The 23,176-nt window shown below is 41.8% G+C and overlaps 2 protein-coding genes across 4 annotated transcripts in view; one reads left to right on the top strand and one right to left on the bottom strand.

Moving 5' to 3' along the window:
- Positions 1-3,467: 3,467 nt before the first annotated feature.
- Positions 3,468-22,692, bottom strand: LOC105477752 (LSM3 homolog, U6 small nuclear RNA and mRNA degradation associated). Its single transcript, XM_011734455.2, has 4 exons — positions 22,510-22,692; positions 19,834-19,944; positions 17,457-17,552; positions 3,468-3,785 (listed from the first exon to the last, which is right to left on the bottom strand). Exons 1-4 carry the CDS (start codon positions 22,528-22,530, stop codon positions 3,705-3,707), a joined length of 309 nt encoding a protein of 102 aa, XP_011732757.1. The 5' UTR covers positions 22,531-22,692; the 3' UTR covers positions 3,468-3,704.
- Positions 22,693-22,763: 71 nt separating this feature from the next.
- LOC105477751 (XPC complex subunit, DNA damage recognition and repair factor) overlaps positions 22,764-23,176 on the top strand; it is a 33,531-nt gene continuing 33,118 nt past the window's right edge. For 2 of the 3 annotated variants that reach the window (XM_011734454.3, XM_071092248.1), the window contains exon 1: positions 22,764-22,919. In XM_011734454.3, the coding sequence (XP_011732756.2) occupies positions 22,820-22,919 (100 nt within the window). In that variant the 5' untranslated portion in view covers positions 22,764-22,819. The remainder of the gene's footprint in view (positions 22,920-23,176) is intronic. The other variant, XM_071092249.1, reaches the window with a different exon arrangement.

Here is a 23,176-nt window from a genome sequence, read left to right as displayed (position 1 = left end):
CTGTAAGCAGCAATTTGTCTCATGGAGCTTAGTGTTCTTCAGTCCACTCTGTTCAAGTACCCTGCCCTCCCCGGAAGCTCTGAGGACCCCGATACCCACCCCCAGCTTAACAGCCCTCTTGTGTTGCCCATCTCCTACCTAGACCCCTCGAGAGGACTCAGGCCCAGTCAGCCAACAAATCTGAGTTCCACCCATACTGATCCCCACACAGGTTGCTCCAGAACCTCCTGGATTCCAGAGCAATAGCTTAAAGTCAAAGTGTCAGTCTGAGGTGTGTTCTAAGAAATTTGTTACTAATAGCAAAGTACCAAAGGGATTTATTTTCCTATAAGTTGGGGCAGACTAAAAGTTTTCCTCTGTAATAGGCATTGTGTCCAGCTCCATTCCCCCTTCCCTCTGGTTTCCTTTAGAGAACAACCCCTCCCTCTACACTCAGACCACAAAGTTCAGGTGGGGATAACCTTGCTCTTAGTTCCAGGAATGGACGTGTGACTAAGGCCTGACCAATCAGAGTCCCACATTCTCAGGGCCGTAAAAACCAGCCCACAGCTGGGCACAGGGACCAAGCAAGGAGGATGAGCCCACTGCAGCTGGAGGGCAGGTAGGCTGGAAGTCTGCATCTGCTACAGGGAGGAGCTTGCCCATGAACGAAATCCACGTGGTTCAGCAGAGCTGAGTGACAGAGAAACATCAATTGTGCTTCTTGATCTAGCCAGGATGACTCCTGAAACTTTTAATTTTCTACATTGAACACAGCTGAGCATTACTCACACCTGACATCTGTTCAAACAATGGAACATTCCTCGCCTCCTGGCAGCAGGCTAAAAGCAATATGGGCAATAGCTAAGTATTATTTGAGACAGGGTCTTGTTAATGTTGCCCAGCCTGATCTCCAACCCCTGGGCTCAAGTAATCCTCCCGCCTCAGTCTCCTTAGTGGTTGAGTTTGCAGGTGTGCCTCACCGCACCCAGTTTAACTAAGTAATATACACAAAATTAAATTAAAGGGTGTGTGAAACCACTTTCTGCCTCTTAGTGTGTAGAGGGATAGTAGTCTAGTTTGGGCAAATCTTCAAAAATCACATTTGAAATTTGAAAATCGTCCATTTGTAGCTAACGATTAAGTTTAACTTGGGATACTCAAGTTACTTTTCATTTTGGGTACATTTCATCTCAAACATGTGGTCCCATATTTTGTCCATTTTTCTTTGTGGAAGGCAATGGCAATTCATATCAGCTTCTTTCATAAAACCACCAAGACAGGGATCCAGGCATGACACCTGCTGGAGAGGCTCCCCTTAGGCTAATCTGACACCTCATTGCAGAAACCACCAGTCACCAGCTCCAGTGACCACGGCCATCCAGCTGGCTGGAGCCGAGTGCTCTGCAGACTCAGAAGCCCAAGGCGTGGCTCCCAGGGGCCCTCACAGCATAATCCCACAGTGGACAGCACCCCTGCAGAGGAAACCTCAATGTGGACCATGGCAGGGTCCTGCTTGAGCTGTTTCTTGTGGATTGAGTCCCAGCTCTAAAAGGACTCACACATTGCCTCCCCTCCCTTCATTTCCTAACACACAGGTGGCTATTCTGCTGTTAACCTTTTATTGTCCCTCCCCCTGTATCTTAGCAGCTAGGAAATGAAGTGGGTTGGTATGTTGTAGTTGGATGTGCATGTGAGAGTAACAATGTCAGATATTAAGGTTCATGGGTTTTAGAAATGTGTATAATCAAGTCCTCATAGCCAAAAGTTTTAGTGTAAACTATCAGTTCCCAGAGAAAAAGGAGAAATGTAACTAAGAATGAAGAGAAGAAAGTGTCCAGAAATTCAGTGTGACTATCAGAAACCACTAAAAATGAATGTAGTGCTGGGGAGAACTGCAGACTGGCAGAGCGAGGCCAGATGGCCTGTCACACCACACCGTAGTGAACACTAGGAGCCAACAAACTGCCCAGAGCCAAGGCCTTGGCACCACACCCACACCACAGGCTCACACAGGTAGGAGGCAGGCAGGTTCAATGCACTAATAACCACAGGTGGCTTGAGGTCTTTGAGGTTGTTTCTTCTAACATTCTGCAGGAGGGAGTTCATTTTTCAATAGTGAACGGGCTGCTGTAAACAGGTTACCTCCTGGGACCACTACAGTTTAAGGACAAAGTGTGGGGATAGCACAAGTAAAGGGAGGGTGTCTCTCCTGCCTCCTCACCTAAGATGAAACCTCCATCAGCTCACCCACACTTGTTTTTCTCTTCTCCATGAACTTGCAGGGGCATGTACCATTAGTAAGGAAAATAAAACCTTTTAAATATGTCTACTGAAAGCATCTTTCTTGCACAAGGCTTAAAGTACCGTGCATTTGTGAGCATACTGTGCTTGATAATGAACACACACACACACATTCAGCTCATTTACGGACAAACCATCCACAAGTTGGATTTTCTACATTTCAAAATGGAAAGACCATAGTGGAGAAGGCCAGGTTCTAAGTCCTGTCTTGATAAAGTTGGAGCGATTGTAACGTGCTTTTCCTTTTCTCTTTAGGTTTTAAGCATTATGTGCTGACTGAAGCTAGAAATAAAAATAACTTTGCTTTTAGCCAATTTCTGCTTTACTGTGCCACTGAGACATGTTGTTTGAGACCCCTCATCATTAATGGCCAATGATCCAAGAGTAGAAAAATGGTTTGAGTCATAATTATAAGCAGGTATGACCAAGCTGAACCACGTCTGACCTTAGAATTAAATCCGGCCAGAGAAAAGAGAAATCGTGGTTTGCTCTGTCTTCTATTGCAGGATTAATGTTTACAATGTCTGTCTGCCCCTTTCTCCCATATTTGGGTGCTCTTCCCCATGCTCCTATGGCATCCTGCATGTGCATGATTCTATCAGCACTAATCTTACTGCCTGCAATTGTTGGTTTAAACATCTGCCTCCCCAGAAGATTTGAGGGCAGAATTTTTTTTTTTTTTTTTGGACACAGAGTCTCGCTCTGTTGCCCAGGCTGAAGTGCAATGGTGTGATCTTGGCTCACTGCAACCTCTGCCTCCCGGGTTCAAGTGATTCTACTGCCTCAGCTTCCTGAATAGCTGGGATTACAAGTATGTGCCACCACGCCTGGCTAATTTTTGTATTTTTAGTAGAGACAGGGTTTCACCACGTTGGCCAGGCTGGTCTCAAATGCCTGACCTCAGGTGATCCACCCGCCTCCCAACTGCTGGGATTACAGGCGTGAGCCACTGTGTCTGGCCCAGACAGCATTTTGGTAAAACTCTGGTTGCCAGCACTCAAACCTGGTGCCTGAAACACAGTAGGTGCACTGCAAATGTGTGCTAAGGTAAGACGTGGGCTCACCTTAAATCATTTACAAGACAGAAGACGGCACTGAAAAAAATCTACGAGGAAACACCAATTTAAAGAAAAAAAAAATGAGAAAAATATCTGTGAGAATAATGGAGCAAACAAGTCCTGAAAAAGAGTTCTGCATCTTGGTGGTCATATTTATTGGAAGAGCTTAAGAAAAATGAAAATACCATTTCACTTAAGAAGTTGTGAGTTATCTGCAAATCAACTCATTTCAGGCGTGGAAGAATCCCCAGAATTATTTCTTAATATCAAAATGTATGCAGGTTTCTCTTTTGAATGTTTTGTACATTTAGAAAGGCCACTGTACAAAGTCTCCTGTTTTCCATACAGGACAAATTCTTTGTTTCAGCCAACTCTCAATGGAGGGGCAACCAGGACAACGCCATCTCCCCGCACAAAGAGCATTGGAATATTCCGTTTCGTTGACTAGAAAAGAAAAAAAAACAGAACATATTTATACAATTGTGTATTACTGCTTATTGTTTGTGACAGAAATGTTAAAAAATGGATTCATCATGACACAAAAAAATTGGATTAAAAAACCTGATCACTTACCTTGGTAGCACCAAGAACCAATTTATCAACTGCTTTCTTTCGACAGTCGAGGCAGAGACTGGAGCTACCCATTAAAACTCACTCTCCTCCTCCTGGGCACACAGCTGGACTATGTTTCTTATTCATCCTTGCAACCAGATGTAGCCATCGGATTGCTTTAACCAATGTCAAGTAAACAGAAATGGCAGGACTATATCCAGACTGACCCAGAATGCCCCTCTGTGATCGTTCCTCTAACACTAAATGAACTAAGATAATGGCGAGAGCTCAGGGATGGCAGAGCCACTGATAGGCAAAGCCTGGGTCCCTGACTTACCACCTGGAAGAAAGCTATTGTGCAGACCTAAACCCCACCAGGGCTGTCATGTGGACAAGAGATCAACTTCTACTTTGCTGAGTCATTATGTGTTACTTCTGTGTGCTATTGTGGTCACACATATGGAATGGCTTGACACATTAGCTTAGTGGTCAGGTCTTGGGCAGTAGAGAAACACATGAATGTTTGAAATCCTAATATTATGCCTTGGCAAAATATTAGATAAAACTTGGAATGTAGCCCAAGGGGCTCCTAAACTTACGAGCTCTGGGAGAAGAGGCTGGAAAAGCCAAATGTTAGTAGGTGTTGCTGTTAGCCTAATGCATTTAGCAGGGCAGTAGAAAAAAACAGAAAAGCTCTGGCAAGAACTAGTTGGCTTTCAAGCAGAGATGAAAAGAAACAGGATTCACAGGGTTAGAAAACCCACTGACTTTTAGACCACAAGTTACAGAAGTAAGTATGAAAAAAGGCTTTGAGAAACAAGGCCCAGTAAAATTCCCCAGGTAAACAAACTCAGCTCTGAGGCAAAGATCAGATTAAAGGTGTTGTCTTTCCACCCAAACTTTTGTAGCAAATGGCCTCAAGGTAGTCAACATCAATTTCAGAAAGCAGAACAGGGGTGAGAAACTGAAGAAATAAAGCAGTCCTATAAACTATGCCTAGGGAAGAGCTTAGACAGGTTACTGGCCCTTTGAATTGTTTGGATGTAAACAGTTCAGAAACCTATGTTCCAAGTTTTTAAAGAAATTGCATTGCCAAAGAAACCATCAGCCTGGCCAAAAAACAAAAACAAAAACAAAAAACAAAAAACCTTTGACTCCTTGAGTCTTCCAGCGAAATAGAAGTTGGCCCTGAAAGCTCTGCAGACCCCATTTAGGGTTGCCATATTGTGCAAATCAAGATGTAGGACGCACAATTAAATTTAGTATAAGTTCCAAACACCGGATGGGACATATTTCATCTAATCGGGGGATTTCTGCTGCTACCAGGACAGGGAGCATTCATGCCCTCCCAGTGGGATTCATCACTGTTAGGGACCAGTAACTGTCTTATGTTTCTCATTTCTTCCTTCTCTGAAAGAGCGTTTTTGTGGTGGATATCCTGTCCCTGCTGTGTTTATCATGAATGTGGGAGGGGTAAATTATTCATCTTCTTTGGGGTATGGGTGTCTGTCCAAGTGACCACATGTAGTCTGACAGAGAATTGAAAGTCACGTGGCAGTCCTGCACCCTGAGCTGGATATCCTGCTTGCATCCTTTGGGGTAGAGATGTGTTCCATTTGGGAAGCAGGATTCTGCAACACCCACTATCGTTGATCTCTGCAGCAACTTGGCCCTCAAACTGACAAAGCTCAAGACAGCCAAGGGCACACAGCTTTATACAAAGGAAACACAGCACATGCCCGCTGGGCAGCGGCAAGTGTCTCAGCAGAAGTCTTTACAGCATTCCAAGGATTCTTATCTAGCTACCCAAATGACTTCTTAGTTAGCAGGTAGGTGCAGGAGCCATCCTGGCTTAACTGCCCCAAGCTCCACACCAGAACCAGTATCTTTTATAACAGTTCCATAAATGTGGCTTCATAGTCACCAAGGAGGGGGCACACTCCACTACAAGGGTTGCGATGCTCTCAGGAAAAACCATCGCTATGGGCTCCTAACAGTATTCAGAGCTCATTCACAGTTCTCTCAGTTCAGATGCAGTTTACAAACCAGGGGCCTCTTTTTAAAATACAGCAATATTTTTTATTAACACAGCTGATATTCCAATTTTATCTGTTTCTAGGGAAAATGAACTGGTAAGTTAACCCATGGTCATTTTTCCATAAAGAATTTTTTTTTTTAAAGCCCTTTGCTCACAGGGATATATAGACACTGGTTGCCACGGGGGCAGACTATGGCAGAAACTGCTAGCTGTTCATAAAAATTCCTTCTTTCTTCCTAGGCACACAATTCTACTGTATTTCCCAGGCTCCCTTACAGTTGGGTAGGGTCATATTACTGAGCTCTATCCTAAAAAATTTAAGAGGTGTAGTACTTCCAGGCTGATTCATAAACTTCTCATGTACACTCCTCCACTCCTTTTTGCTCCCGCTGGCTGGATGTGAAACAATGACAAAAGACTTAGGGGTTGGAGGAGCCACAAGACACAAGGAGTCTGGGTTCCTGAACGACTGCGTGGAGGAAACCTACCTAGAATAATTATGTCATTGAGAAACAAACTCCAGCAGTGCAGAGCCACTGCACATCTGTGAGTCTGCTGAGCCAGTACATGTTTAGGGGGTACCTGTTACCATAGTCTAGCCAACACAAACTAATATGCCCACAACAGTATACTTTCAACAACCCATGTGTGAGGACTCTCCCCTGGGCTGTCTGGTCATAACACCCAGGCAGGAGATCTGGCTACAGATAAATAATTCCTGAGAAAGAAGGGGACTCTAGTACAAGGAGTTCAGTGTGTAAACTTAAGTGCTCTAGGTTAAAAGAAAAAAAAAAGAAAAAAAAGAGAAAAGGATGCTATAAACTCAGTATCAGAGAAAAGTATTAAATGTTCTAGTACTGGTGATGAATTTCACCCAGAAATTTTTTTTTAAGTGTTCATGTGTGTCCGATAGGTGACAAGGCTTGGATCTGCAGTCCTTGCAATGAAACAGAATCCTCTGTTTAAAACTTAGAGTCAACCTGCAATGAAATCTGAAGTCCACTCATACAAACATTTGCAGTGCCCATTATGTGTCAGGTACTATGATAGGCATTAGACACAGGGAGATGAATAAAACATGGACTGTCCTCCTAGAATCCCCATTCCAGAAATAAAAAGAGAGAAAGTATGAATTTATTCTGCAGGTATACTCTCACATTAAGAAAAGGATAAAATTGAGATTTCTCCTCTCTGGACAGGCTATCTCTGTAAAAAAGGCAGCAGCCCCAGTCAGGAGCTTATAGCAGACTTAAACGTCCCTGCCTGATGGCTCTGAAGAGAGCAGCAGACCTCCCAGCACAGCATTCGAGCTCTGCTAAGGGTCAGTCTGCCTCCTCAAGTGGGTCCCTGACCCCCATGTATACTGACTGGGAGACGACTCCCAGTTGGGGCCAACAGACACCTCACACAGGAGAGCTCTGGTTGGCATCTGGCAGGTGTCCCTCTGGGTTGAAGCTTCCAGAGGAAAGAACGGGCAGCAGTCTTTGCTGCTCTGCAGCCTCCGCTGGTGATACTCAGGCAAACAGGGTCAGAAAACTCCAGCAGACTGGCCGCAGAGGGGCCTGACTGTTAGAAGGAAACAAACAAACAGAAAGAATTAGCACGTCCACCAAAAGACCCCATCCGAAAGTCACCAATATCAAAGACAAAAGGTAGATAAATCCACAAAGATGGGGAAAAACCAGCACAAAAAGGCTGAAAATTCCAAAAACAAGAACGCCTCTCTTCCTCCAAAGGATCACAACTCCTCGCCAGCAAGGGAACAAAGCTGGACAGAGAATGAGTCTGACTAACTGACAGAAGTAGGCTTCAGAAGGTGGGTAACAATCAACACCTCCGAGCTAAACGAGCATGTTATAACTCAATGCAAGGAATCGAAGAACCTTGAAAAAAGGTTAGTCAAATTGCTAACTAAAATAGAGAAGAACATAAATGGCCTGATGGAGCTGAAAAACATAGCACGAGAACTTCGTGAAGAATAAACAAGTATCAATAGCTGAATCGATCAAGTGGAAGAAAGCACATCAGTGATTGAAGATCAACTTAATGAAATAAAGAGAGAAGACAATATTACAGAAAAAAGAATAAAAAGGAACAAACAAGCCTCCAAGAAATATGAGACTATGTGAAAAGAACAAATCTACATTTGATTGGTGTACCTGAAAGTGACAGAGAGAATGGAACCAAGTTGGAAAACACTTTTCAGGATATTATCCAGGAGAACTTCCCCAACCTAGTAAGACAGGCCAACATTAAAATTCAGGAAATATACAGACCACCACAAAGACGCTCCTCAAGAAGAGCAACCCCAAGACACATAATCGTCAGATTCACCAAGGTTGAAATGAAGGAAAAAACGTTAAGGGCAGCCAGAGAGAAAGGTTGGGTTACTCACAAAGGGAAGCCCATCAGACTAACAGCGGATCTCTCTACGGAAACCCTACAAGCCAGAAGGGAGGGGAGTGGGGGCCAACATTCAATGTTCTTGAAGAAAAGAATTTTCAACCCAGAATTTCATATCCAGCCAAACTAAGCTTCATAAGTGAAGGAGAAATAAAATCCTTTACAGATACGCAAATGCTGCGGGATTTTGTCACCACCAGGCCTGCCTTATAAGAGCTCTGAAAGAAGCACTAAACATGGAAAGGAACAACCAGTACCAGCCACTGCAAAAACATACTACATTGTAAAGAACATGGACATTATGAAGAAACTACATTAACTAACGGGCAAAACAACCAGCTAGTATCATAATGACAGGATCAAATTCACACATAACAGTATTAACCTTAAAAATAAATGGGCTAAATGCTCCAATTAAAAGAAACAGACTGGCAAATTGGATAGTCAAGACCCATCAGTGTGCTGTATTCAGGAGACCCATCTCACATGCAAAGACACACATACGCACAAAATAAAGGGATGGAGGAATATTTACCAAGCAAATGTAAAGCAAAAAAAGCAGGAGTTGCAATTCTAATCTCTGATAAAACAGACTTTAAACCAACAAAGATCAAAAGAGACAAAGAGGGGCATTACATAATGGTAAAGGGAACAATGCAGCAAGAAGAGCTAACTATCCTAAATATATATGCACCCAATACAGGAGCACCCAGATTCATAAAACAAGTTCTTAGAGACCTACAAAGAGACTTAGACTCTCACACAATAATAGTGGGAGACTTTAACACCCCACTGTCAATATTAGATAGATCAACGAGACAGAAAATTAACAACGATATTCAGGACTTGAACTCAGCTCTGGACCAAGCCGACCTAATAGACCTCTACAGAACTCTCCACCCCAAATCAACAGAATATACATTCTTCTCTGCCCCTCATTGCACTTATTCTAAAATTGACCACATAATTGGAAGTAAAACACTCCTCAGCAAATGCAAAAGAAAGGAAATCTTAACAATCTCTCAGACCACAGTGCAATCAAATTAGAACTCAGGATTAAGAAACTCACTCAAAACCACAAATACATGGAAACTGAACAACCTGCTCCCGAATGACTACTGGGTAAACAACGAAAAGAAGGCAGAAATAAAGATGTTCTTTGAAACCAACGAGAACGAAGACACGACGTACCACAATCTCTGGGACACATTTAAAGCAGTGTTTAGAAGGAAACTTATAGCACTAAATGCTCACAAGAGAAAGCAGGAAATATCTAAAATTGACACCCTAACATCAAAATTAAAAGAACTAGAGAAGCAACAGCAAACAAATCAAAAGCTAGAAGACATGAAATAACTAAGATCAGAGCAGAACTGAATGAGACAGAGACATGAACAACCCTGAAAAAATAATCAATGAATTCAGGAGGGTTTAAAAAAAAAGAATCAACAAAATAGACCGCTAGCCAGTCTAATAAAGAAGAAAAGAGAGAAGAATCAAATAGATGCAATAAAAAATGATATAGGGGATATCACCACTGATCCCACAGAAGTACAAACTACAATCAGAGAAGACTATAAGCATCTCTATGCAAATAAACTAGAAAATCTTGAAGAAATGGATAAAGTCCTGGACACTTACACCCTCCCAAGTCTAAACCAGGAAGAAGTTGAATCCCTGAATAGACCAATAACAAGTTCTGAAATTGAGGCAGTAATTAATAGCCTACCAACCAAAAAAAGTCCAGGACCAGACAGATTCACAGCCGGATTCTATCATAGGTACAAAGAGAAGCTGGTACCATTCCTTCTGAAACTATTCCAAACAATAGAAAAAGAGGGAATCCTCCATAACTCATTTTATGAGGCCTGCATCATCCTGATACCAAAGCCTGGCAGAGACACACACACAAAAAAGAAAATTTCAGGCCAATATCCCTGATGAACATTGGTGCGAAAATCCTCAATAAAATACTGGCAAACTGAATCCAGCAACACATCAAAAAGCTGATCCACCACGATCAAGTGAGCTTAATCCCTGGGATGCAAGGCTGGTTCAGCATATGCAAATCAATAAATATAACCCATCACATAAATAGAACCAGTCACAAAAACCACATGATTATCTCAATAGATGCAGAAAAGGCCTTCAACAAAATTCAACACCTCTTCATGCTACAAACTCTAATAAACTAGGTATCGATGAAACATATCTCAAAATAATAAGAGCTATTTATGACAAACCTACAGCCAATATCATACTGAATGGGCAAAAACTGGAAACATTCCCTCTGAAAACCAGCACAAAAGAGGGATGCCCTCTCTCACCATTCCTATTCAACATAGTATTGGAAGTTCTGGCCAGGGCAATCAGGCATGAGAAAGCAATAAAGGGTATTCAAATAGGAAAAGAGGAAGTCAAATTGTCTCTGTTTGCAGATGACATGATTGTATATTTAGAAAACCCCATCGTCGCAGTCCAAAACCTCCTTAAGCTGATACGCAACCTCAGGATACAAAATCAACGTGTAAAAATCACAAGCATTCCTATACACAAATAACAGACAAATAAAGAGCCAAATCATGAGTGAACTCCCATTCACAATTGCTACTAAGAGAATAAAATACCTAGGAATACAACTTACACGGGATGTGAAGGACCTCTTCAAGGAGAACTACAAACCACTGCTCAAGGAAATCAGAGAGGACACAAATAAATGGAAAAAGATCCTATGATCATGGATAGGAAGAATCAATATTATGAAAATGGCCACACTGCCCAAAGTAATTTATAGATTCAATGCTAACCCCATCAACCTACCACTGACTTTCTTCACCGAATTGAAAAAAAATACTTTAAACTTCATATGGAACCAAAAAGAGCCTGCATAGCCAGGGCAATCCTGGGCAAGAAGAACAAAGCTGGAGGCATCACACTACCTGACTTCAAACTATATTACAAGGCTACAGTAACCAAAACAGCATGGTACTGGTACCAAAACAGATATATAGACCAATGGAACAAAACGGAGGCCTCAGAAATAACACCACACAGCTACAACCACCTGATCTTTGACACAAAGATCTGACACAAGAAATAGGGAAAAGATTCCCTATTTAATAAACGGTGTTGGGAAAACTGGCTAGCCATATGCAGAAAACTGAAACTGGATCGCTTCCTTAAACTTTTTATAAAAATCAACTCAAGATGGATCAAAGACTTACATGTAAGACCTAGGACCATAAAAATCCTAGAAGAAAACGTGGGCAATACCATTCAGGACACAGGCATGGGCAAAGACTTCATGTCTAAAACACCAAAAGCAATGGCCACAAAAGCCAAAATTGACAAATGGGATCTAACTAAACTAAAGAGCTTCTGCATAGCAAAAGAAACTATCATCAGAGTGAACAGGCAACCTACAGAATGGGAGAAAATTTTTGCAATCTATCCATCTGACAAAAGGCTAATATCCAGAATCTACAAAGAACTTAAACAAATTTACAAGAAAAAAACAACCCCATCAAAAAATGGGCAAAGGATATGAAGAGACACTTCTTAAAAGAAGACATTTATGCAGTCAAAAGACATATGAAAAAATGCTCGTCATCACTGGTCAATAGAGAAATGCAAATCAAAGCCACAATGAGATACTATCTCATGCCAGTTAGAATGGTGATCATTAAAAAGTCAGGAAACAACAGATGCTAGAGAGGTTGTGGAAAAATTAGGATGCTTTTACACTGTTGGTGGGAGCATAAATTAGTTCAACCACTGTGGAAGACAGTGTGGCGATTCCTCAAGGATCTAGAACTGGAAATAAAATTTGACCCAGGCATCCCTTTACTGGGCATATACCCAAAGGATTGTAAATCATGCTACTATAAAGACACATAAACATGTATGTTTATTGCAGCACTATTCACAATAGCAAAGACTTGGAACCAACCCAAATGTCCATCAATGATAGACTGGATTAAGAAAATGTGGCACATATACATCATGGAATACTGTGCAGGTATAAAAAAGAAGGAGTTCATGTCCTTTGCAGGGATATGGATGAAGCTGGAAACCATCATTCTCAGCAAAATATCACAAGATCAGAAAACCAAACACCCCATGTTCTCACTCATAAGAGGAAGTTGAACGATGAGAACACATGGACACAGGGAGGGGAACATCACACACCAGGGCCTGTCGGGAGCTGGGAGGCTAGGGGAGGGATAACATTAGGAGAAATACCTAATGTAGGTGACGGGTTGATGGGTGCAGCAAACCACCAGGGCACGTGTATACCCATGTTACAAAACTGCATGTTATGCACATGTAACCCAGAACTTAAAGTATAATTAAAAAAAAAAAAAAAGATAAAATTATTTACAGCAGAATAGGTTTAATTAGCAAAATACTGGAAAAGGCTATCTGTCCATCAATAGGAAAACAGTTAAATTATGGTACATCTATACAATGAAGTACCATAAAGCTAAAAATGAAAGCACAAGGAAGCTATGTATGAAAGGGAAAGAGCACTGAGATAAAAAAACAGGGGAAGGGAGAATTAACATTCATTAGCATATGCATAAATACATGAGAAGATTCTCAAGAAACCAGTAACAGTGCTTATGTCTGGGGGTGGGGTGTAAAGATGATGAACAGAGGATGGGGTGGAAGACTTTTTACTACACTGTGTTCCTTTCTGCATTTTGTGATTTTAAGACTGTGTGAGTCTAGCATCCATTCAAAAAGTTAAATTAAAATGGAAGCAACTTAAAATGAGTAAGAAAAGAAATATGTGTTAAGTACTATAGGGTGATATGGACCATGTGGTCTCAGCATGGACCATAAAGAGTTAGCTCTGTATAAGGGAGCAGGTCTAGAGCTGCTCTAATACAAGTGCCACTAGTCAAAGATGGCTCATTAAATTAAAATTAAATAAAATTAAATGTTCAGTTCCTTAGTCACACCAGCACCCACATTAAGTGCCAAATAGCCACATGTGGCTCACAGCTCCTGTAATGACAGCTTAGATAGAAATTTTCACTACTGCAGATAGTTCTATTATTACAGTGCTACTCTACAGAAAGGTCTAGAAGAGCCATCTGATGCTGTAGAAGACCTTCAGGCAAGCAGAGGGAGCAGAGGGCTCAGTTACAAAAGGGTGCAACGTCCCCAAGAGAAACTGTCTGGTGAACCAAACTATGAGGTGTTTGGTGAAGGAAGGTAGTACACATGATGGACAGCCGAAAAAGTAGGCTGGGTCAAATAACACAGACTGTTCACAATCTGTAAAATGGAAACTCCAATTATGGAGGACCGAGAATCAGAAGAGTAAGACTGACTGCTTTCCATCTTCCCATTTATAAGTCAGCAGTCAAATTAATTATTTAGAAGTCAATTATGTAAGTTATAGGTGGAAAAAAACCCAACAACCCTATGGTTTATGGGTCCCCCATACTGTTTTGGTGATAACGTTGATGTTCATTAGTTATTTCAATAGACGAGAGAGAGAGCAACATGTAAAATCGGTCAAGGTAAGAAACCATTTAGTCTGGTTTCCCATCTTGGTTTCCCATCTTGGAGATGAGTAACAAGAGTGCACAGGACAGTGAAGTAGTTAGTCTCCATGGCACTGAACCAGATGCAGACACTCTCCATAATATCACTGTCTTTCCTTTCTAAGTCTATTGTTAATACACATTTACACACTGAAGTATTCTCAGTCATCCAAAGATTCCATTTTAAATGTTTTACCCAATACATCATGGCAATGTGAAAAAAACTCATTAACTTAACAGACTTGGCTGACTGTTCTGCAGCTGCAATTCTAGGCACAAGAGAGATCACATGCACGCCAGCACACAGCGTTCAGGAGCTAACTAGTCCCAGTAGTAAAGGCAGCAATTAATCTTAATGGAGGTCAGTAACTACTGAGACTGTTATAGACACTCCACCCAGAGAAATGCACATGTGCACAGACACATAGCACCTTCAAACAGTTTCAGGAGGAACCGCACTTGGAGCAGACTACTAGGGATGACAGAGGTGGACCTTGCTGTTGGTTCACTGCAAACATGGAGTAAGTGGCAGTGTTCCCTTCTCTGTAAGAATAGACACCACAGTTGAAGACTCATTTCTGTCACAAGCAGAATTCAAGTCAAGAGCATTAAAATGCTTATGAAGAGTCTACTCCCATGGTAAAATTCTTATGTTAATAATGTTACATGAATAAAGCAGAATATTAAAGCTGCATAGTCCATATTTTATCACATTTAAGATATCATTTGTAAGCTTAGTTGAACCGAAAAAGGAAAAATTTTGCCAATTAAATTATGACACAATTCTTTTATCACATCACCTGTAAGATGCAATCAGATTTCTGAGATGCTAAAATTTAAGAAAAAGTGCATCTTAGAATTGGTACTTATGATTGTGTCCATGTTAAGAAAAGAGTAACAACCACCAAACAATAGTTACTAAATGAAATTCCTAAAGGGAAAAAAAATGCAGATTTTAAAAAATACTATTCTTTCTTGGAGAAATAAGCCAGCAAAAATACATAAATAAATAAGTAAAAAACAGAAAAAAATGTGAAATGTTTACACTTAGGAGAAAGAACACTAGCAAAGGAGTCAGGTGTGGTCAGAGAGGAGGAATGCCAGCATAAAGGAGAACTACAAAATCCAATGAAGGCTAACAGTTTAACAGTTACAATGTGCCTGTCACTAATCTGAAGGCTTTTCATGTAGCCCTCAATGAATCCTCTACGGTTATATGAAGTGGGTCCTATTATTATTCCCAGTTTACAGACAAGGAAACACATTCACAGACAGGGTAGGTGAGCTGGCCCAATTAAAAAGGTGGTAAGCAAGGGAGTCAAGATTTGAATCCATGTAGTCTTGTACTCTGAGCCCACATTTTAACCAGTATGCCCTGGCAGGCTCAGAAACTGGCTTCCCAAATCTTAAAGATCTCTCTGCTATGGCCTGGCACAGTGGCTCACACCTGTAATCCCAGCACTTTGGGAGGCCAGGAGTTCAAGACCAGCCTGGCCAACATGGTGAAACCCTGTCTTTACTAAAAACACAAAAATTAGCTGTGCGTGGTGGCACATGCCTATAATCCCAGCTACTTGGGAGGCTGAGGCACAAGAATTGCTTGAACCCGGGAGGCGAAGGCTGCAGTGAGCTGAGATCGCCATTGCACTCCAGCCTGGGTGACGCAGGGAGACTCTGTCCTAGAAAAAAGAAAAAAAAAAAAAAAAGACCTTTCTGACAAGATCATTGGTGATACTAATAAATGTGATTTTTTTTAAACATTGAACAAATAAAATGAATCTGCATAGCTCAGTGAACTATTTTCTAAAGAACCAGTGCCTGATATAACCAAATCATGCATGAGTAAAAGATCCATTTGAAGTGCAAGGCAGATTAATGAATTTTCACCTAACAAGAGTACAAAAAGTTTACTGTTATCGTTTCAGATTCCAGACTGCAAATAACCCTTGACTGACTACCACTTGTTCAGTTTGGGTGTAGTATCAAAGGTGGAACATCCACAAAACATACTTCTTCCTTTCCAACTACTTATCTGTGTGGTCAGATTTGCTTCATTTACAACAACATCTCATGATACATTTAATGCAGAAAAAAGATATAAGAATCTTCTAGCTGTCATTGATTAAGCCAAGCATTAAAGAGATTTGCAAAAACGTAAAACAAAGACATTCCTCATTAAACATTTTGTTTTAGAAAATATTTATTGTTCATAAAAATGTTACAGTAACATGTGATAGGTGTTTTGGTTTTGTTCTGAGAGAGTCTCTGTCCCCCAGGTTGGAGTACAGTAGCACGATCTCAGCTTACCGCAACCTCTACCTCCCGGATTCAAGTGATTCTGCTGCCTCAGCCTCCCGAATTGCTGGGATTGCAGGTGCCTGCCGCCACGGCCGGCTGATTTTTTGTGTTTTTAGTAGAGACAGGGTTTTGCCATGTTGGCCAGGCTGGTCTCAAACTCCTGAACTCAGGTGATCCACACGCTTTGGCCTCTCAAAAGTGCTGGGATTACAGGTGTGAGCCACCGTGCCCGGACTTTTTTTTTGAGATGGAGTTTCACTCTTGTTGACCAGGCTGGAGTGCAATGGCACAATCTCAGCTCACTGCAATCTCCACCTCCAGGGTTCAAGCAGTTCTCCTGCCTCAGCTTCCCAAGTAGGGGGGATTACAGGCATATGCCACCACACCTAGCTAAGTTTTTGTATTTTTAGTAGAGACAGGGTTTTGCCATGTTGGCCAAGCTGGTCTTGAACTCCTGACCTCAGGTGATCCACACGCTTTGGCCTCTCAAAGCGCTGGGATTACAGGTGTGAGCCACCGTGCCTGGCTTTTTTTTTTTTTTGAGACAGAGCTTCACTCTTGTTGACCAGGCTGGAGTGCAATGGCACAATCTCAGCTCACTGCAACCTCTGCCTCCAGGATTCAAACAGTTCTCCTGCCTCAGCCTCCCAAGTAAGTAGCTGGGATTACAGGCATATGCCACCACACCTGGCTAATTTTTTGTATTTTCAGTAAAGATGGGGCTTCACCATGTTGGTGAGGCTGGTCTCAAACTCCTGACCTCAGGTAATCCATCTGCCTTGGCCTCCCAAAGTGCTGGGATTACAGGTGTGAGCCACGATGCCCAGCCAGGTTTTTTTTAATGAATAAATATTTAAAAACTTTTTCAGTTTCAGTTTCTAATAAATTAAGTATTAACAGATCAAATCCATAGAAAATGAAAGAACACTGTCCACTATTACTGTTACACACTACTATACATAGCCACCTTGCATTGTTGTATCTCACTGAATCTGGGAACCCTATGAGATAAGTGGTAGTATTCCTGCTTACCAATGAGAAATCGGCTAACTTAATTCCCTTGCCCAAGGTAGCCCAAGTAGGAAGTGGTCAGGCCAGTACTGGCAACAACGTCTGTCAGATGCCAGAATCCCTGCATTTAATTGCTGTGCTCTATTGAGTCCATAAGTAGGTGTCAAAACATGATGCGCTTCCCATAAATATGAGTTAAGCTGTTTGAAAGAGAACAGGTGATATTTGCAAAGCAATGAATAGAATTGCATGACTTACTTTATATATCTCTTCATATGTTTCTTCATCAATTTCTATAGTAGTCACAGTTTCTTCCACGTCTCCCAAGATCATATTTAAATGTTGATCATAAGCCTCAAGTGGGAGGGTAAAGAACCAAGAAATTTAATAATCAAATTATGAAAATGATCAAGGCTTAACAATATGCAAATTGCTCAATTACAACTAAGGCATTTGATACGTACATCACAAACTTTTACATGCAAATAAAAAGTAATCCTACTGTACTAATACACTGTTTCTTTACAAGTCATTTCAAATGATTACTTAATTGACCTGATAAAAATATAAAACTGCTCATATGGCCAAAAATAAATTTACTCAAAATCACTTGAAATTATTTTTAAAGTCTCCACCCCACTTGTTATCTAAGGCAGTCACATCATTTATAATATTTAATTATGAAAAACAGCAGATCCATCTTCATCATTTATCAGTAGACATCCTTCAAATTCACCTATAACAATGTGACAAGAAAAATACAGTAAAGAAGATAAAATCCTTTGTTTACTGGTAACATGATGGCATTGCAGTCTTCTAAAGGCACACGGTAGACTACATGTTGCAGAGAGAAAGTAAGTAGAGCAACACCCTGCCCATTTCTAACCTATCCAAAACTTAAATGCACCTGTGGGCTCAATCAATAAATGTTGCAGCTAAGATATTCAATCCAAGCTCCAAAGTTCATTCATTTTACTAAAAGGTGCACTTTAAAGCTGGGACTTTGTTCAGAACTCAAGTTTACTTCTAACAACGTGTTACATGGTTCACCTGCTCACATCAAAATAAAAGTCACTTGTCAGCCACGTGGGGAACTGCTTTAAGCAGGGCACGCTAACAAGAGCAAAAATGCATAACTGAGGGGCACAAAACAAACAGAAAGTTGGGGCCATTTAGGATACAGACCATCAAGTTTACACAGGGAACTGAAGAAGCCTCCAAGGGCCACAGACTTAAGTAATTAAGCTCAATTCCATTTGTATTCCCGAAGTTACCACTATTCCTTTCCTGGAGTCTCTCTTCCTTTAAGGCCAACTGTAGATTGTCTCCCTGGGTCCCTATTTCCTTTCCAAGCCCAGAGGTTCTTTATCGTTAGGTTTTGTGGAAGGTGGAACCACAGTACTTAAGAGTGGGGCTCAGGTCAGACAATCTAGATTCAAATTCTAGCTCTCCCTTTACTGGCAAGTGACTGTACCTTTCTGAGCCTGAGCTTCCTACAGTGCAAAGCAGGAATAATTAGTATGTATCATCACAGGGTTGTTATAAAGATTAAATCAGATATCACACACAAAATGCTTAGAATAATAGTAGCTGGTCTACAACTAATGCTCAATAAATGTTAGCTATTTTTAATCACTTTAGGGTAAAGTAGGAACACTAAAAACAACACACTTAGGAAAGCAACAAGTCATTAAGGAGAGGCAAAACCTTGAGGGTACTCTATGAACAAATGGGATTACTTCAAGGGACCAATTCTACAGTTATTTTGCAGATATGCACAAATAAATATGTAAAAAAAATGCTTACTGCAAGTATTTATGTAACTATTTGTAGCAAGAAATGAAAAAAAAATCGATCACTATCATATACAGAATCCTAGGTAGTCATTAAAGAGAACAAATGAGAATTAAATGCACTAATGATCAATAATCTCGAAGAAAGATTAAGTGAAAAAAAAAAGATGCTGAAAAACGTGTATAGCAGGATCCATGTTTTGTAGAGGTAGGGTGTACATAGTGCAAGTATGTGCATATGTACATATATGAATGTATGTGTGTAAACATACAGAAACAGTAACCCAATTTTTAATTTTTTAATTTTTATTTTTTGTAGAGACAGGATCTCTCTATATTGCCTAGGCGGGCAACACAGGGAACTCCTGGCCTCAAGTGATCCTCCTGCCCCAGCCTCCCAAAGTGCTGAGATTACAGGGATGAGCCACTGCACCCGGCCAAGATAATCCAATTTTTAATAGTGGTTACCAGTAGAGGAAATGGGATTTCACTTTTTACTCTATATATTTTTGTGCTGTTTAACTTTTCATAATAAAACACATATTTGTGTTTTAAGTTTAAAAAACATTTAAGAATGGAGGACAAATAAATGTTATTTACAAATAAACAGAAGGGAAAAATGAAGGGAATAAAAATGTTCTATAATAAACATATTTCTATTAAAAGAAAAAATATTAAAAATGTGAATACATGCAGCTTCATCTGGCTTATGGAAACATGGGTGATTTTCCACTACCCTCTCTTCCTTCAAAATACCTTTTCACTCTGGACAGGTTTTACATTTCAAGGGAGTGGGGGTGGGAAGGAATCTGATTTCAAGGTAACTTGATAAATTTACTCACATGTAATCTGCCTCGAAGCTCTCGGTCATTTCTCATCTTCACATAAATTCGCTCATCTAGGCTGAGCCTGATAAGATCCAGGGGCTCCTCTACAGTGTTGGTAGTTTGTTGCTGATAACAGAAACAGGTTTAGTAATACAGTACTAGAGATAAAGTAGTGCTTAAATCACTGCTATGCTGTATGACCATGTGCAAGTTATTTAACCTTTTTCTGCCTCAGTCTCCTAATCTGTAAAATGGAGATAATAGTGTCTACCTAATACTGTTTTTATGAGGCTTAAGTGACATATATGAAGGCTTACAACAGAACTTTTCACATAGTATGTGCTATATAAATGTAGATTAAAACACGCATACATAAGAAGGAGTTACACAGCAAAATAATCATGACTATACTTTGTTCCCTCAAAATCCAAACTGCCTGACCCGATTTCAGGGTATAGGGTCTTAGGAACTTTAGCTTTATCTCAAATATTACGTAATCATAGGAAAAACACTCACTTAATGCCTACCATATACTAGTCAGAATGCCAAGTAGAGGTGTAGGTTTATGGGAAGATTATGAATTCAGCACAGGTTGAGGTTAGGCTGCCAACTGGCCAGTAAGATGAATATTTAGTAGCCAGAATAGAACACTGGTTCAAAGCACTGGCTTAGCCGGGCATGGTGGCATGTGCCTGTAGTCCCAGCTACTCCGAGGCTGAGGTGGAAGGATTGCCTGAGCCTGGGAGGTGGAGGTTGCAGTGAGCCAAGATGGTGCCAACAAGCAAGCAAGCACTGACTTTGGAGTCAGGCAGTCTGGGTTCAACTCCTGGCTGTGACCTGACACTTATGAACTGAGATTAAAAATCATGCCATCTGTAATTCTCAGATTCTTCATTTGTAATTGAGAAAGCCACAACCTTCCTTCTGGATTCTTATGAGGATGAAACTAGTTAATGCATTTAAAACAGTGCCAGGAAAGCAGAAAATATTAATACTTAGAAACGGTTCCTTTTGGCTGGGCGTAGTGGCTCAGGCCTGAATTCCAGCACTTTGGGAGGCTGAGAAAGGCAGATCACCTGAGGTTAGGAGTTTGAGACCAGCCTGGCCAACATGGTGAACCCCGTCTCTACTAAAAATACAAAAATTAGCCAGGCGTGCTGGCACGTGCCTGTAGTCCCAGCTACTTGGGAGGCTGAGACAGGAGAATCGCTTGAACCAGGAGGCAGAGGTTGCAGTGAACTGAGATCACGCCACTGCACTCCAGCCTGGGCGATAGAGTGAGACTCCATCCAAAAAAAAAAAAGAAAAGAAAAGATTCCTACTAATATTATATTATTAAAGAACTGCTGGAAACACTGGTTTTAGAGGTCAGGGCTAGGATGACTTGGGGTCACCCACATGGAAGGGAGGGTTGCAGCCATTAAAGAGTTAGATGATTCAAGGAGAGCTTCTTTATTAAGTACACAAGGCCAGTGGAGGAAGGTAACTGAATTTGTAACAGGCGCTAAAGATTCAAAAGGCCGGATGAGAGAAAAAAAATAACCTAACTCAACTGGTCCCTATGTCCCTCAGTTCAACAGGTGTTTGTTAAAGGATCAGATAACCAACTGTTAGATTACAATGATACAGAAGTCACAATCTCCACCCTCAAGGAGCTCATTCTAATGTGGATAGGCATATGAATAATTATAATACTGTAAGAATATGCACATGACAGAGCTCTACTGCTACCTAAGCCTCTGTCTGGGATGCCCACTTTCTGTTCTTTTTCATCCTGTAGCTTTATACATTGGCTTTTAAAAGAGGCCTCCTCTGATCATCTAACTCATTCACTCAAATATTTGTTGAGTATTTCCAGCACTGTTCCAAACCCCAAGGACAAAGGAATGAACAAAACAAAATGCCTACTGTTATGGCACTTACATTCTAGTCAGGAGAGATACACATTAAACAAAGATGCATACATTTAATATGAAAAAATAACGTTCTATGAAGAAAAATGAGGCAGGGTAAGCAGAGTAGGGGGAGTGCTATTTGGGCAGAAGTCCTCTCTGAGGAGGTGAGATTTCAGTAGAAAGTTTAAGTTGTAGCATGATCTCCAAAGATATTTGAGGAAGAAAAAGACCAGGTGAAAAAGCTTCTAGGACCATCTGTTATTCTGCATACCAGTTCCTTGTTTCCTTCATAGCACATCACAGTTCCTATAAATCTTACATATTTATATTTATCTGTTCTCCTCGCGAATATAAGCTCCAAGTCATGGCAAGGATCACTTATATATCGATGTCAGTGTCCCTGGCTCTTAGAACAGTGTCTAACCATACAAAGCTGATGTTCACTCTCTCTGCTGAATGAGTAAATAATTGTTGTGCTCAGTAATAACAACTCCTAACTTTATTATCTGGCTTTCTATTGGAATCCTGACAGCTCCGTGAGGTAGGCACGCATAATAATTTACAGATTTAAAAAAACAAAGCGAAGAGTGTGATGAATAGTCATCAGGTGGCCTTCTAACGGAAAAGACCTCAGGGCCTGCAGCAAAATTCGGACAGGGGTGTTTACGGAAAGGATGGGGCGGATTAGGCCGTGTGACTCGGAAAGAAGAGGCGCGACTGGCCATTTTTCCTGCGTTTGGAAAAAGCAGTTTAGTACAAGAAGCGGCGCCGAGCCACCGCCTTAAAATTCACTCACCTGGTCTACATCGTCCGCCATGTTTCAAACCCTGCGCCCTTTCCCGCCTCTCGCGAGAACACAAGAGCAACGCCGAGCTCCGGAAACGTGATGCTACAATACACCGGAAATAGAAACCTGCTGTGCTCTTGCCTGCTTCCCGCGGTTTTTTAGTGGCCACGGGTATGGGGCGGAGCTTCCTTTGGGGGCGTGACTAGGCCTCCAACGAAGGGGCGTGGCCAGGCGCGCCCGCCTCGGGGCGGGGCCTGCGTTCTAACGCATCGCGGCCTGGTGCGTCACTCGCGAAGTGGATTTTTCCCCGACAAGCAATATGGCTCGGAAGCGCGCGGCCGGCGGGGAGCCGCGGGGACGCGAAACGCGCAGCCAGAAGTCCAAGGCCAAGAGCAAGACCCGGCGTGAGGAGGAGGAGGGTGAGAGCGTGGCACAGCGGGCTTCGCGGGAGACTCTGCCGGTGGGCGGAGGAGGCCCAGAGGCAGGGGCGGCGGGAGTCCAGACGCGGAGGCCGGGTGGAGGTTGCTGCGCGCGTTCCGCGCAGTGGGGGCAGCACGGCAGGCCGCGGCCGGCCCTCCCCGCTGTCCCTGCGCCTTTGTCCTCTGCACCCAGAGCGGCTTCCCGTGAGCCTCGCCCGACCCAAGCTCCTGCGTAGCTTCTTTCCCGCTCCCCGTTG

The sequence above is a fragment of the Macaca nemestrina genome, chromosome 2 (genome assembly GCF_043159975.1).
Source record: "Macaca nemestrina isolate mMacNem1 chromosome 2, mMacNem.hap1, whole genome shotgun sequence".
Lineage (NCBI taxonomy): Eukaryota > Metazoa > Chordata > Mammalia > Primates > Cercopithecidae > Macaca > Macaca nemestrina.
Note: the sequence above shows the minus strand (reverse complement) of the source record. Positions and strands in the feature narration are given on the sequence as shown.